General features: G+C 44.8%; 1 protein-coding gene and 1 pseudogene across 1 annotated transcript; both read left to right on the top strand.

Moving 5' to 3' along the window:
* The first annotated feature begins 3,781 nt into the window (after positions 1-3,781).
* On the top strand, positions 3,782-4,468 carry LOC123571714 (uncharacterized; annotated as a pseudogene).
* ADPRH (ADP-ribosylarginine hydrolase) lies at positions 4,202-14,543 on the top strand. Its single transcript, XM_005548063.4, has 4 exons — positions 4,202-4,308; positions 6,602-6,935; positions 10,896-11,256; positions 12,081-14,543. The coding sequence occupies exons 2-4, from the start codon at positions 6,638-6,640 to the stop codon at positions 12,493-12,495; spliced, it is 1,074 nt and encodes a 357-aa protein (XP_005548120.3). The 5' UTR covers positions 4,202-4,308; positions 6,602-6,637; the 3' UTR covers positions 12,496-14,543.
* Positions 14,544-16,205: the final 1,662 nt, after the last annotated feature.

Genomic DNA, 16,205 nt, shown 5'->3' with positions numbered 1-16,205 from the left:
AGTATGCAATATATTTGTCTTTCTAGGACCTATGCTAATGCCTAGCACCTAGTAAGATGCCAAGTAACTATTGGTTCTTTTTGGCAGAACAACATTCACTGTTTCCTTCGCAAACAAACACTGGTTTTTGTAAAAGAACCTACCACTATCTTTCAGGGAAGACGTGTCTATCATTGATCTAAGGGAAACATCATAATCCAACCTGCCTGCCAGGAATTGGTTTAGACTTCTGGAGGATCTTTGAGAATAGTTTCTTTATCTTGAAAGAAGAGACACTCTCTTTTTGCACTGGACACTGTCTATAACTGCAACTGCAATGTATTATTATGCATACACATTATCTTGACTGCAATATAATCATAAATATATAATCTGAAATAATCAAAGCTAAACAAAAATTTTCAAAGGAATTAACAGTAAGTGATTAATAGGCAAGGCCTCTTGGACTCACTAGCAGACACAAAATAGCAAAATGGTTTAAACAAAAACACACCGAAGGATAGGACCTCTATACACATTTGATAAAATGAATTAAAATGGGGAAAAATGTGATCTTGTGCCAGTTAAAAACGTCAGTCTGGGGATAAAAATAACTGAAGATAGTAGGTCAGAAAGATAAGAAGAACAGGGCCTTTGATGATAGTATTGAGTTGCTGAATTAACCCTGGGACTTCTTACCTTTAGACATTTTGTTACATAAGATAATAAGTGTCTTTATTATTTAAGCCTGGTGAGTATGTGGTGTTTTGGGGGTGGGGAAGAGTGATGTTATTTGCCATTATTTGGAACCAGAAACATGCTAACTGATAAATTATCCTGTTGGTTTACACGACAATGTCCTTGATGCCCCAGAAACATTTTCTAATTTTGACAGAGGAGAAAGGATGTCAGTAGGTGTTAACTAATGTGAAAAGAAGGTAGAATGGCTCATGTGTGTGATGGAGATGAGAACTGGGAATACAGAGAGGTATCTGATCTGGTAGTAATTTTTTCTTGCATGACTACTACATTGATAAGCACTGTGCTAAAATTTTTCAATTAATTATTTCATGCAATCTTCAAACCAACTTTATGAAATATGTACTATTATTTTTCCTACTTTACAACAGAAAGTGAAGCTTAGCAAGATGAAGTGACTTGTCTAAAGTCACTTACTCAAGCTAGTGTTTTTTGTTGTTGTTGTTTGTTTTTGTTTTGTTTTGTTTTTTTTTGAGATGGAGTCTCACTCTGTTGCCCAGGCTGGAGTGCAGTGGTACGATCTTGGTTTACTGCAACCTCCACCTCCCGGGTTCAAGTGATTCTCCTGCCTCAGCCTCCCGAGTAGCTGGGATTACAGGCACCCACCACCATGCCCGGCTAATTTTTTGTTTTTAGTAGAGACTGGGTTTCACCATGTTAGTCAGGCTGGACTCGAACTCCTGACCTCGTGATCCACCCGCCTTGGCCTCCCATAATGCTGGGATTACAGGCATGAGCCACCGTGCCTGGCCCCCAAGTGTTATCACAAGGATTTGAAACCAGATAGCATGGATGTGTAAGGAGTCCATGCTAATGGTCGCAAGTTCATAGGCACCATAAAGTTCAAAGCAAACAAATTGCTAACAACCCCAGTTTTTCTGTTTTGTTTTTGTTTGTTTGTTTGTCTGTTTGTGTTTTGAGATAGGATCTTGCTTTGTCTTCCAGGCTGGAGTGCAGTGGCACAATCTCAGCTCACTGCAACCTCTGCCTCCTGGGCTCAAGCAATCCTCCCAACTCTGCCTCCTGAGTAGCTCAGACCACAGGCGCATGCCTGGATAATTTTTGTATTTTTTGTAGAGAACAGGTTTCGCCATGTTGCCCAGGCTGGTCTCGAACTCCTGGTCTCAAGCAGTCTGTCCACCTCGGCCTCCCAAAGTGCTGGGATTACAGGCATGAGCCACTGTGCCCAGCCCCAGTTATTCTTTACATTTAAGGCAAAAACAAAAAATCACCCTTTCCCATGGATTCTCACAGAAAGATCACTATATAATATGAACAATATCCTCAGCAGACATCTTAAGCTGAAACTGTGTTGAGTTGTATCAGGATGCTTATTATTCGAAATGTCTCTTACTACGGAACTTGCTTTGACTGCATCCTCAGAGGCTGAAAATCTTTGATAGTTGAAAGAACGAAGGATGTGCCATCCCCAAATATGCCATATAATATATTGATTATTTCGAGTTGAAAACATTAAAGAAATTATAGTTTCAGAAAGGGTGAGTAAAACTGAGGTCTGACCTGATAAGGCCTCACACTTAATTTGCCTCGCTTGCTTTTAGTCCCTTGTTTCTAGTCAATTTTAAAACCTGCATAGCTAAAAGTCACGTAGCTATACAATACATAACTAAATTCCACTTGCCTCCTTAGAGATAACTTCTCTGATAGGACACCATGGAAATGATTGCTTAAGTTATTTTTCAGGAACTTAGAATCAGTTCTTGTCCAGTTCAAGCCACCAGCCCTTCATTTGCACCTGCATAAGTGTCCAATGGGTGACCTTTTGACATCAGAAGGCCCAAAACTCCACCCTCAGATCATGCTAACATCGTGATTTTGTGAACATGTGTTCTATGAACAGCCATGAAGCTTGACTATGCTTGCTCAGATTACCGATTGCCTGTTTTCCTTACCTCATCTTTTTGGGCACCTTGGACCACCTTCCTCCCCTAACCTATAAGCATCCCTAAAATTCCATCTTTGGAAAGGCAGATTTGAGGCCTGTTCTCCAGTCTCCTGGCCTGGTTGCCTTGTGAATACGCCCTTTCTCTACTGCAAAACTCATGCGCCTCAGTGATTGGCATACTGTGTGAAAGGCAAATGAACCTGGTTCCCTAACAGGAGCTGAACTGTCTCTTCCTACATGTAGCCAGCAATAAAGATTCCTCTAGGAGAGGTATGTTCTCCACGCCAGAGTGAGAAAATAACCCTATATCCAGAGATTTGGAACTGGAGGTGGCATTTGGACTGGAATAAACATTCTTGCAAAGTAACCATTATCTTCCACCTGTTTTACACCCCACCCCCCATATATCTTCTAGGGGCTCCCCCAGAAATTTTTACCACCTTAGCCAGATTTTCTTTGTCCTGTCATTTCTTCTTCAATTTATCACTCTTTTTCTAAAAAGTATAAAAGCATCTTGCTTTGGCCACTTTCTTCAGGATTCAGTCTCTTAACATCCCCGTGTACATGTACAATTAATAAAATTTGTATACTTTTCTCTTGTTAATCTGCCTAGTGTCAATTTGGCTTCTCGATGCAGCTGATTAGCCCACTAAAAGCTAAAGGGTGTGGGGGGTTGAGGGTGATCTCTGCCTCCCTTACTGGTGAACTTGATTTTTGTAAAAACTCAAAAGTCACTTAGGCTAGAGTTGGAGATGGAGATGGGGATTCACTGGGAACGTCTCAAGAGAATGTTTTAAAGTAATGGAAATATTCCATATTTTGATTATGGTGTAAGGGCATTTCATTATATATAAATTAGATATCAATTTTTTAAAAAGCTCTCAGACCAAAGCTAGTCATTACAGCAAGAAAACAGGCATAGCAAATTTAAAACTTTGGAGAAATACATAGAATACTTGCATATGGTGATTCTGATTTGCTTTAAAAGTGGCATGATTAATGTATTTAGACGAAAATAATCTTCGTTTTTCTTTGCTTTTATTTACGATCAGGATAAAATAATTCTACGCTGCTGCCAAATAAAAGATGAGTTAAAATTAACTAACTGGATCCTTAACAACCATTCTAAGAGGCAGATATTATTATCCCACTTTATGCGTGAAGGCCCAGAACCCGGGCAAGGGCGGCGCACTCAGTACGCTCTTCCAAGCATCTGGGCACACCCGGTCCACTACAGCCCTACAGAGTCGGACGTGAGCACGGGCGAAGGCGTCAGCCGGGTCTACGCGGGAGTCACTGACCACACCCGGGCGAGAGCCGGCTTTCCGGTGCCGCCACATTCCGGGCACCAGGCTCCGGGCCCTTCAGAGCATTTGGGGCGGGCGACGGAGGTCCTGTCCACTCTCGCTTGGGTGCAGAAGGGCGCGGCGGTGCCGGGAAGCCGCCTTGGAAGTTCCAAGATTAGCTCAAACTCCGCGCGGCCGAGCGCAGGTGCTGGGGCGCTCGCCGCCTCCACTCTGACCTGGGGACAGTCCCGGAAGCCGGGGACCTGGCTCCGCCCCAGCTCGCGCCGTCGCCCACCGGCAGCAGCCAGGCCTCTTCCCCGGTCCCAGGAGCCCGCGCCGCGCCCTTCGCTCGCGCGTTCCAGTCCAGGCTACGAGCAGGTACCGCCCCCCGGCCCTCGGCCCCGCGCTCCCCTCCCCGGCCCCTGGCTGGCGGGGCCGTGAGGATTCCCACCCAGTCTTGCAAAGCGCGAGAGCTTGTCAACCGCCCCGTTTCTCTCCAAAGCCGGGCATGGCTCGGAAGCAGCTGATCAGATCTTAGTTCTGAATGTATAGTTCGGGTGCGAGAATGTGACCCGTGAATGTTCTGAGGAGTTAAGGAATTGCAGCGTTCTGAAAGCGAACGTTAAAGGCAATTTACAAACGAAAAAAGATGCCGCTCTTCTTCCCCCATCCCAGCTTGCAACTCACCGAAACACACATTAGGGTGGAGCCAGAAGGAATTACGGAAAGTACAATGAGGACATTGAGATGGAGGGTATGGGGGGTTAACAGTTAGTCTTCAGAAGCCAAGAAGCGGAGCTAGTGTCTGAAAATCACAGCGCAGGACGGAACTTCAGGGAGCCTATACCTCCCCACTACCCCTCCAATTTACAGATGGGGAAACCGCGGTCCCGAGTGTCTGTTCTCCCACAACTCTGTCTCGGCAGAGTCAGGTCTAATAGCCCAGAACCTCAGTGCCTAGGCTTCACTGTAAATAATAAGCGACGTAAATAACATTTACAAATATCCTTTGTGAGCAGAAACAGCATTACCAGTAACTGGGTACTAGAACGCATCCGTCTTCGTCGTTTACTCCTCCAGGGGCTCCCTAGCCTGCATTCCATGGACAACAGCAGTGCAGCTGCAGAAGCACTTCTGGAAGCCCCGTGACTTGAACTAGACCTTGAGTAAATAGGGTTTAGATAAATGGAGGGGAGGGAAAAGTTTCACCTGAGGGGAGAACGAGCTAGTCTGCCGGACCCTTATAAAAGTATTGGCCTGGATGGGATGGAGGGCTTTGACCTGAAAGCCACAGGGAGTAGGGAACCCTGGGGAATTGGCTGAAAGAGGGGGGCTCTTAGGAAATGCACCAACAGGGAAGCCAGCGCTTTACCAGGGATTTCATTCATGGTGGGTATATTATTAGTCGAGATTCTAATTCTCTAGAAGCTGATCATTTCTAAGAGAAACAATATTTAAACATTGCTGTCGAAGGAAAGGTTGTGGGGATAAAATGTTCTAGTTCTAAAACAGAACACCCATTTTCCCTGGTTGTATATGAATAATACAAATACGTCAAAAATCAAGCTTACTATGTGCCAAGCACTCTAATAACTTATTTATTTATTTATTTATTTATTTGAGACAGAGTCTCCCTCTGTTGCCCAGGCTAGAGTGCAGTGGTGCAGTCTCAGCTCACTGCAGCCTCTGCCTCCTGGGTTCAAGCGATTCTCCTGCCTCAGCCTCCCTAGTAGCTGGGGTTACAGGCACACACCACCATACTCAGCTAATTTTTGAATTTTTAGTAGAGATGGGGTTTCACCCTGTTGGCCAGGCTGGTCTCAATCTCCTGACCTCAGGTGATCCACCCACCTCGGCCTCCCAAAGTGCTGGGATTACAGGCGTGAGCCACCGTGTCCAGCCAACTTTATGAAATTTAATTTGTTTATTCCTAACAACAAATCCAGGAGGTTGTTACTTTTTAAAATCAGTGCCATTTTACAAATGTGGAGGCTGAGGCACCCAGAGGTTGCCCAAGGTAAGAAAATCTGGGCTGAGGCTGAGTGGCGTGATGCCAAGCATCCTGGCTTGGCTGGAATCAGAAGATTTGGGTTCCAGTACTTCCACTCCTCTTGTTTTGTGAATTTAGCTTATCTGAGCCTTCATTTTCTTATCTGTGAAATGCATACTGTAATCCCTCCCTACTAGTGAGACAATGAATGTGCAGGTGCTTTGTGAACTACACATTGTGACACCAATAGGAAGTGTAAAGCCTTGCACTTCTAAGGCCAAATCCCAGCTAAGAAGAGAAAATGATGAGCTGGGTTTGACTTGCAGAATTTAATGGGCTTACTACTCACCAAGAGGCAAGAGATACAGTTGTAGTTATAATGATAGACTTTGGAGTCAGATGAACCTATGTTAGGATCCCAGCCGTGCCACTTATTAGCTCTGTGACCTGAGACAAGTCACTGAACATTTCTGAAACTGCGTTATCTCCATGATCCTCCACTTGCTCATACATAAATTGGGCTTTACTTTCTTCATAGAGCAGTGAGGAGGATTACATGAGATGCCCCTGATACAATGCCTGCAAGTAGTGAGTGCTCAATAAAACATAGCTGTAGCCGTTGTTTTTTCTGATTCTTCTTCATCCTCATCTTGTTTCCTTTGTCTTAATTTTCCCACGAAGACACCCTCTCCAGAGCCCAGCAAGTGTGAGGGACTGATGGAGAAGTATGTGGCTGCTATGGTGCTAAGTGCAGCTGGAGATTCCCTGGGGTACTACAATGGGAAGTGGGAGTTCCTCCAGGATGGGGAGAAGATACACCGGCAGTTGGCCCAGCTGGGCGGCTTGGATGCCCTAGATGTGGGAAGGTGGAGAGTTAGTGATGACACAGTGATGCACTTGGCCACAGCAGAAGCTCTTGTGGAAGCTGGGAAAGCCCCTAAGTTGACTCAACTGTATTACCTCCTTGCTAAGCATTACCAAGATTGCATGGAAGACATGGATGGACGGGCACCAGGTGAGCACAGCCAGTGGGAGGTACAAGGAAGGCAAAGAATAAAGCAGACTCGAGGAAATCATTAACAATGTTGATGGAGATTTAAATAACAAAGAAACAATAGTGTTTCTAAATGTGATAAAAATAGAAACAACAGCGTGGTGGTGGCTCATACCTGTAATTCCAGCTCTTTGGGAAGCCAACGTGAGAGAATCACTTGAGCCCAGGAGTTCAAGACCAGCCTGAGCAATATCCTGAGACCCTGTTTCTAGAATGGGGTAGCCAATCCCTGTTCTAGAGACAGGTACTGGTCCATGGCCTGTTAGGAACTGGGGCACACAGCAGGAAGTGAGCGATGGGCGAAGGAGCATCATCACCTGAGCTCTGCCTCCATCAGATCAGTGGCGCATTAGATTCTCATAGGAGCCTGAACCCTGTTGTGAACTGCACATGGGAGGGATCTAGATTGTGGGCTTCTTATGAGAATCTAATGTCTGATGATCTGTGGGGGAACAGTTTCGTCCCAAAAGCTCCCCCAACCAACCCCGTCCATGGAAAAATTATCTTCTGTAAAACCGGTCACTGGTGCCAAAAACGTTGGGGACTACCACTCCAGAAAAAATTTTTAAAACATTAGCCAGGTGTTGTGGCACATACCTGTAGTCCCAGCTACTTGGGAGGCTGAGGTAAGAGGATTGCTTGAGCCCAGGAGGTCGAGGCTGCAGTGAGCTGGGATCATGCCACTGCGTTCCAGCCTAAGTGACAGAGCAAGACCCTGACTCTAAAAAATAAAGAAATAAATAGAAAGAACCTAAATCTCTCATAATTAATTAAGCTGACACATTTGGAACCATTTAAAATTATTCAGGGTGACTGTAGTCAATAACAAGGTATTGTATATTTCAAAATAACCAAGAGAGTAAATTTCAAATGTCTCGCCACAAAAAATAAGTGAGGCAATAGATATGCTAATTAGCTTGATTTGATCATCCCGCGTTGTTTACATATATCAAATCATCACATTATACCAAATAAATATATGTAATTATGATTTGTCAATTAACATTAATAAAAATTTAAAATTTGCAAATAATATTTACTAATACTGAAAGGTATTATTATACACCAATAGGTTGTAAAATAATATGTATGTTATGAACCTACCGTCCTTTAAAAAATAGATCTTGTGGGGCCATGTGCTGTGGCTTACACCTGTAATCCCAACACTTTGAAAGGCCGAGGGGAGAGGATTGCTTGAGTCCAGGAGTTTGAGACCAGCCTGGTCAACATAGCAAAAGCCTGTCTTTAAAAAAATTTTTTTTGAATGGCCAGTTGTAGTAGCAGGCACCCATAGTCCCAGCTCCTCGGGAGGCTGAGATGGGAGGCTTCCTTGAACCCAGGAGGTCCAGGCTGCAGTAAGCCATGATTGCACTGCTGCACTCCACCCTGGGTGACAGAGTGAGTAAGACCCTGTCTCTAAAAAAATTTTTTTCTTTTTTGAGATGGAGTCTCACTCTGTTGCCCAGGCTGGAGTGCAGTAGCACAATCTCGGCTCACTGCAACCTCTGCCTCCCAGGTTCAAGCGATTCTCCTGCCCCAGCCTCCCGCGTAGCTGGGATTACAGGCATGCACCACCATGCCTGGCTAATTTTTGTATTTTTAGTAGAGATGGGGTTTCACCACGTTGGCCAGGCTGGTCTCGAACTCCTGACCTTAGTTGATCCATCTGCCTCAGCCTCCCGAAGTGCTGGGATTACAGGCATGAATCACCATGCCCGGCCAAAAAAATTTTTTTTAAAAAATAGATATGTATTTCTGTGTTGAGAAAGGTCTTGAAGAACATATACAAAGATTACTAATTATATTTGGGTTATGGGAGTATTTATAGTTTTTTATTTTTACTTATTTGTATTTCTAAGTTTTCTGTGATGAATAAGTAAAAAGAAAAATGTGTATTTTTTATTTTTAAAGAAAAATGCGGCTGGGCACGGTGGCTCACGCTTGTAATCCCAGCACTTTGGGAGGCCAAGGTGAGCAGATCACCTGAGGTCAGGAGAGACTAGCCTGACCAACATGGTGAAACTCCGTCTCTACTAAAAATAAAAAAATTAGCTGGGCGTGATGGTGCACACCTGTAATCCCAGCTACCCAGGAGGCTGAGGCAGGAGAATCGCTTGAACCCTGGAGGCAGAGGTTGCAGTAAGCCAAGATCGCACCATTGGACTCCAGCCTGGGCTACAGAGTGAGACCCCATCTCAAGAAAAAAAAATGCAAATGGTTTTCTAGAGACTTCTGGCCACAGGTTTGCTCACAAGTGGTTCTTGCCCACTTCAGCAACTTGTCACAGCCACTTGGGCCACCAGGTGATTTTCTCTGGCCCATCTGACCTACCTCTCCTATTTGAGGCTACTAGGGCTGCCATAACAAAATGGCATAGATTGAGTGGCTGAAGCAATGGAAATTTATCTCTCACAGCTCTGGAAGCTGGAAATCCAAGTCAGGGTATTGACAGGCTTGCTTTCTTCTGAGGCCTCTCTCCTTGGCTTGCAGACGGCTGCCTCCTCGCTGTGTCTTCACATGGTCTTTCCTCTGTGTGCATACATCCCTGGTGTTTGTGTGTGTCCACATTCCTCTTCATATAAGGACACCAGGTAGATTAGATTAGGGCCTACCCTAAAGGCCACATTTTAGCTTAATCACCTCTTTAAAGGCGGCCCTATTTCCAAATCGAGGTACTTAGAGCTACAGTGTTTGAATTGGGGGGACTCAATTCAGCACATAACACCTCCTGATGAAAGCTTCCCACCACCATACCAAGGGGTCCTTGTCACCCCAAAGATTGGCTTGAGATGCCAATCTCTGTTTATTCTTTCTTGGCATCCGATAGCTCATCAGTTTAGCAAGTGGAAACTTTTTTTTGTCCACCTGTGCCATCCATGAACATTGTTGTGAATACACTGACTAGTAAAGGAACAGCAGTGCCACACTCCATTGTATGTTGCTGCCATCGCTTGGCTCGCATGCGTATTCACAGGTCTCCAGTAGGACAGGTCAGGGCGACAAGCCTGCTTACGTCACTGCCACGAGGGGACAGCCGAGGCCCAGAGGTTCAGTGACTCACCAAAGACACATTGTTTCCCTGAATCCACTGCTCCTCATCTGAGCCCAGGGCTTCACTCTAGAATTTTTGGCCTCTTTCTCTCTTTTTGATATTCAGGAACTCCAATTGTGAGGTTTTTGTTTTTTGTTTTTTTGGTTTTTCTTTTGAGACGGAGTCTCACTCTGTTGCCCAGGCCGGGGTGCAGTGGTGCAATCTCGACTCACTGCAACCACTGCCTCCCGAGTTCAAGCGATTTTCCTGCCTCAGCCTCCCAAATAGCTGGGACTACAGGCAAGTGCCACCACGCCCGGCTAATTTTTTGTATTTGTAGTAGAGACGGAGTTTCACCGTGTTAGCCAGGATGGTCTCAATCTGCTGACCTTGTGATCTGCCTGCCGTGATCTCCCAAAGTACTGGGATTACAGGCATGAGCCACTGCTCCCGGCCTAATTGTAAGGTTCTTACTGGACTCCATAAGGGATTGGGCTTTGGAGTCCGATGGATTTTACCCAGCCATTAACTAGCTGATTATGTGATATCGAAGAAGTTTCTTAAGCTCTGAGTTTAAAAGACTTATTTACTTAAAAAAGAGAATAATATACTTATTTCTTAAATTTGTTGTGATGTCTCAGTAATGACTGGTAAAGATTCCAAGCGTCCCTATATGAGTCTGTTGCTTTTGTTAGCATTATCTTGCCAAGGGTTAATACATAAAGAAAGGCACATTGTTAGGTGGGGTTTGGAGTTTTGGGGCATTCATCATATTTTTTGGCTCTCCCTCTCCATCAAAAATACTTGGAGACAGAGTTTAGTTATTTATTCCTGCTGGAGCCTTTGCTTTGGTTATGCTAACCCCCATCCCTTATCTGACTCTTCCCCAGGTAATGCCTCGATGCACAACGCCATGCAGCTGAAGCCCGGCAAGCCCAATGGCTGGAGAATTCCCTTCAACAGCCATGAGGGCGGCTGTGGGGCCGCCATGCGGGCCATGTGCATCGGTCTCAGGTTCCCACACCATAGCCAGCTGGACACACTGATCCAAGTGAGCATCGAGAGCGGTCGGATGACCCACCACCACCCAACAGGCTACCTGGGGGCCCTTGCGTCCGCTCTTTTTACAGCCTATGCTGTGAATGCCAGACCACCCTTGCAGTGGGGAAAAGGACTGATGGAGCTGCTACCAGAAGCTAAAAAGTACATTGTCCAATCAGGCTACTTTGTAGAGGAAAATCTTCAACACTGGTGAGTCTGTAGGTGCATGCCCTGCTCAAACATGGTTGAATCTGTTTGTGCACATCCACCTGCACATATATATCTTGTATTCAGAGATCACAGCAACCCTCATGGTTTTCACCACCCAGCCCCCTTTCTACCAATCTGCTAAGGATTTCAAGGTCCTTTCCAGTAATGATTGTACAAAGTAGCCAAGTGGGTACCTCAATGAATAGGGCAGCTGTGGTGTTTCCTTCTTACACAGGGATCCTGTCGTTTTTATGGCTATCCTATGCTGCCATGAATTTTCATGCATATTTCCTACTTTCCTGGAATTTGCTTTTTCAGTGTTGTCTTGATACGTACACAAATAATATTTTGAAATCCTTGGTTAAAATGCCAGAGACAGGTTTTTCCACTAGCTCACTAATAAGTGGTAAGGCCACATCTTCCCCTTCTTGTGAATTCACTTCACACTCTCTTTCTTAGAATAAAAAGAGGCTTTCTGCTGAAGTCACCCACAGTTGTGATGTCCTGAAGTTCCCCCTTGAAAGGTCATTGCTCTCGACCCTCCCAGGAAAAACAAACCTTTATTTCCTACCCTTTAACATGATGTGTATCTCTTTATTTAGCAACAGGATCAGTACCTTATTTATGTAGATCCTTATGAGAAATGTATTGAATGAATGGTACTTATATAGAAATAATTTTAATGTTTAAATAGTTTAAGATATTACTGCAAGAAGTCGAAGTTATGTTGGATTTTCCTCTGTTCACACATCCATCTGGTGCTTTTTGTTATGACTTTTCACCTTATTTTTTTCAACTGACTCTAGATTTTTTCCTTTCTACAGGTCCTACTTCCAAACCAAATGGGAAAATTACCTAAAACTTAGAGGGATTTTGGATGGAGAATCAGCCCCTACCTTCCCCGAGCCCTTCGGTGTGAAGGAGAGGGATCAGTTCTACACCTCCCTGAGCTACTCTGGCTGGGGTGGCAGCAGTGGGCACGATGCCCCCATGATTGCCTACGATGCTGTCCTTGCTGCGGGAGATTCCTGGAAGGAGCTTGCCCACCGAGCCTTTTTCCATGGTGGAGACAGTGATTCTACAGCTGCCATTGCTGGCTGCTGGTGGGGAGTTATGTATGGTTTTAAAGGAGTGAGTCCCTCCAACTATGAGAAACTAGAATACAGAAATCGGCTGGAAGAGACAGCTAGGGCTTTATATTCTCTCGGGGCAAAAGAAGACACTGTAATTTCCCTTTAGGAGATGTGATGTTCATTTCTGATGGATTCTTCTTTTGTGTATTTCCTTTTCTGCTATTTCTTTTCACTTTTTCCAAAGTCAAGAGTCTTAACCTTGTACTCAGGGAATTTTGAGATAACAAGTCCCTTGGGCACCTTGAGCTCAGTGTTTTCAGGCTCATCCTTTTCTTCCAGAATCTATCCCTGTTCTTACACTGAAGAGTCTTTTCACTCAGTTGATGGAGTCAGTGTCTCCCAACCAAAAAATCTCATAACCTCATATTTGAGTCTTCATTTTCATCATGTACTTGTTCTAAAAGTTTTTTCTGTTTGTCTCAAGTTGGGTTCCCACAAAGTGGACTTTGAGACAAAGATCAGAATGCAAGCAGTTTATCTGGGCGATGATTCCAGGAAATACCGATATGAGAATGGGGAAATGAAACCAGGAAGGGAAGGGGGCTAGTACCAGGTATGTCAATGAGCAGGTTTCCACTGTGAGCAGTTGGCACTCTGCCATCTGAGTCTTCTGCCTAAAGCAGTCCTCAGAACTATCCCATTTGAAGAGCAAGCAAACCTGGGGTATCTATCCACTGACTTCCATCTGACACTGCTTGAGCACCACTGCCAGAGGTGCTAATCCCTGGTACTTCTTGGCTTGCCCTTTGAACAAACCAAACCTGAGTGTCTTCAGGTAAAGACTCAGAGATACTTGCAGGGGCAAGCTGTAAGGGGCATGGGAACAGTGAGGGATATATGTGGGGTCCTAACAATATCTGCTAGGCTGGTCTACCTCCTAAATATACTCTAAATCTATCACCTCTATTACCTTCTTGCCCTGAGGATTTTTCAGCTGGATTTCTGCAAGCCAAGCTACTCAAGTGTGGGACATGCTGCTCTGAGCTGCTCTCAGTACTCTCCTCATCATGGCAGTTAACACGTTACCAATTTTGTTATTATCTATTTGCTTGTTTGTATTATTTCTAGACAGAACCTAGCACAGTGCTTGGGCAGCCAATAGGCATTAATCAGTATCTATTGAGTGTTATGAACTAGCCTCCTAGCTTGTGCTTCCCTCATTATCCTCCAGAGTTATGTTTACAAATAACAAATTGACCATGCTAAACTAATCATGGTCTAATCATGTTCTTCATTTCTTGATGCTCTTCCCAATCCGTGTCTACCTGATAATAAATTCTTACTTGTCCTTCAAGACCCAACTCAGATAGATAGAGCTTCCTGGGTGAAACCTGCTCTGATTGTTCAGGCACTTGGCCACCTTCTCTTCACTCCTCCCACAACCTTCTGTCCTGGCCTTGTCACTGCATCAATCCTATTGTGTGGTGCTGTGTGTCTTCTGAGTCAGTCCTAGGCACAGGCTGCCCAGCAGATGTCCACCTGGGAAATGAGATGCCATCATCACGTTCATTTGGTCACCCTCAGTCCAGCCAGTGGGCTTACTCTTATTTGGCCTATTCTCAGGGGTGGGAAGGAAGAGCGTCTCCTCCTTCTCCTTTTGAGAAAACCACAGAACTATGACTCATGATTTTTCCTTTGTGAAATCCCTGGTTTTCAGCTGGGAGTGGTGGGGAAATGAGGTCTGATGATAGCTGTCCTGCCACCTTCTGGTTTGTCCCATAGGAATGTTTTTCCAGGTCCTTCCAGTCTTTTTAGAATGTGGTGGAGGAGGGTTGTGTGTGTCGCAGGGGGTAGGGGTTAGGGGATGCAGGGAGGATCTTAGCATTTGTTGTTTTCTAGTGCAGTGCTTTAGCCACAATTGTAAACAACAGGAAAACGCTCTTTAGGGATCCTATTAGATTTGCTTTGCCGATTGTCACTCTTCATCACAGGCACATTTCAAAAAGAGGTTAGACTTTCAGACTTCTTTTTTCTCAAACCTCAAAACCTCCACCCCAAACTTCACTCTCAGCTGGTGACTTTGCTTCCTTATGTGTGTGTGTGTGTCAGAGAAAGAGAGAGAGAGAGAGAAAAGGGAGGATGAGAACGAATGGGGGAAAGATAAACTTTATGCATAACGTTAGGGTAAATCAATAAAGATGGTCTGACACATTGTATGAATTTGCCATTCTTATCAAGTTAATCTATGTGTATTGCACAACAGAGGAGGTCATATGTGACCTTTCAAATGATACTTTTTGGACCTGCTGTGTGATGCCGTTTCATTTGCTTTCTTTGTTAGCCAAGATTGCTACATGTTGTCTAGAAGTCTTGGCAATAGTTGTTTTTTGTTTGCTTGCTTGTTTGTTGTTTTAGATCTACAAAATTAGCATTGACCTCATTCACCCTTCTTCAAGATTCTCCAACCACAACATTTTTCATTTATTCTTCTTTCTGTACCTCTCTGGAGTGAGTAAACTTGCATCTTTTTAAAACAGCCACTGAGCTACTGGGACATTGAGGGGAAAGAATGGGGACTAACTTCACAATCCAACCGGCCTCCCGGGCCAGCTCCTCAACAATGGCTGCCTGGGGTCAGGCTGAGGACCCACAGGTTATTTAGATGGGACTGGAGGGCAGCCTACCATCATTTGTTTTACTCTTTGGGCTTGGAGGTTGGGAAGAGTAACTCCTAGGGAGTAGGGGAGGTTCTTTCCATTTGGCGAAGGATAAAGAAGAGAGGAAGAGAATATTGCTGTGTGTCAGATCATTCACAACAACCCATGAATAGATGAAGAAATTGGGCTCAGAGAGGTTGCCATCTGTCCAAAGTCACTCAGGATGAGATGGAGCTGCGGTTTAAAACCAGGTCTGTTTCTCGTACAAAGGATGGAACCAAACCATGGTGCTTTTCCCAGTCTCATGCAGCACTCACACTTCTGACACCCAAAGGTGTGGGAGTTGTTTCTCCACGCACCAAGCAGTGTCTAACAGACGCCAAGTGGGTGTCCTCTAATTCAATTCTGATGGTATCTTCTGGATGATAGCATCAGATTCCACAAGTTAAGGCACAAGACTGCCCCTCCTCACCCATACCACTGCTTCAGATGTTGACCACAAGTCCCAGGTTCTGGCCTGTGCTTCTGACCAACCAGCTGTAAATCAGAGTTCCCACAAAACCCTCCTCAGGTTTGATTAATTTGATGGAGTGGCTCACAGAACTCAGGAAAACACTTAGTTTACTGGTTTGTTAAAAGATATTACAAAGGCTACAAATGTCTAGCCAGTTGGAAGAGATGCACAGGGCAAAGCATGTGGGAAGGGGTGTGGAGCTTCAGTGACCTCTCCAGGTATACCACCCTTTAGGAAGCTCCATGGGTTCAGCTGTCCAAACCCAGTTCTTTTAGGTTTTTATAGAGGTTTATTGTGTTGGCATGATTGACTAAACCATTGGCCATTGGGAATCAACTCAGCCTTTAAGCCCCCACCCCTCCCTGCGGGTCATGAGGTGGGTGGGGACAAAAGTTGCAACCCTCTAATCACATGATTGATCCCCCTGGCAACAAGTCCCCATCCAGAGGCTATCCAGGAGCCCACCAAAAAGTCCTCTCACTAGAACAAAAGATGCTCCTCTCACTTGGGAAATATCAAGGGATTTAAGAGTTCTGTGCCAGGAACCAGGGTCAAAGACTAAATATTTGAACAAAAGATTAGCACCCCTATCTACAAGGGTTTTAGCAGCTCTGCATCAGAAACTCAGGGGTAGAGACCAAATACATATTTCTTACTATGTCATCATAGCACAGTCTTTAAAGCCCATTTTCTTTGTACACGTTC

This window comes from Macaca fascicularis, chromosome 2 (genome assembly GCF_037993035.2).
Source record: "Macaca fascicularis isolate 582-1 chromosome 2, T2T-MFA8v1.1".
NCBI lineage: Eukaryota > Metazoa > Chordata > Mammalia > Primates > Cercopithecidae > Macaca > Macaca fascicularis.
Note: the sequence above shows the minus strand (reverse complement) of the source record. Positions and strands in the feature narration are given on the sequence as shown.

Bases quoted from the DNA above. Each gene is read 5' to 3' on its own strand.
- ADPRH (XM_005548063.4), top strand. From the start codon at position 6,638: ATGGAGAAGTATGTGGCTGCTATGGTGCTAAGTGCAGCTGGAGATTCC. The intron at 6,936-10,895 runs GTGAGCACAGCC...ACTCTTCCCCAG, and splicing joins CATGGATGGACGGGCACCAG to GTAATGCCTCGATGCACAAC. The intron at 11,257-12,080 runs GTGAGTCTGTAG...TCCTTTCTACAG, and splicing joins GAGGAAAATCTTCAACACTG to GTCCTACTTCCAAACCAAAT.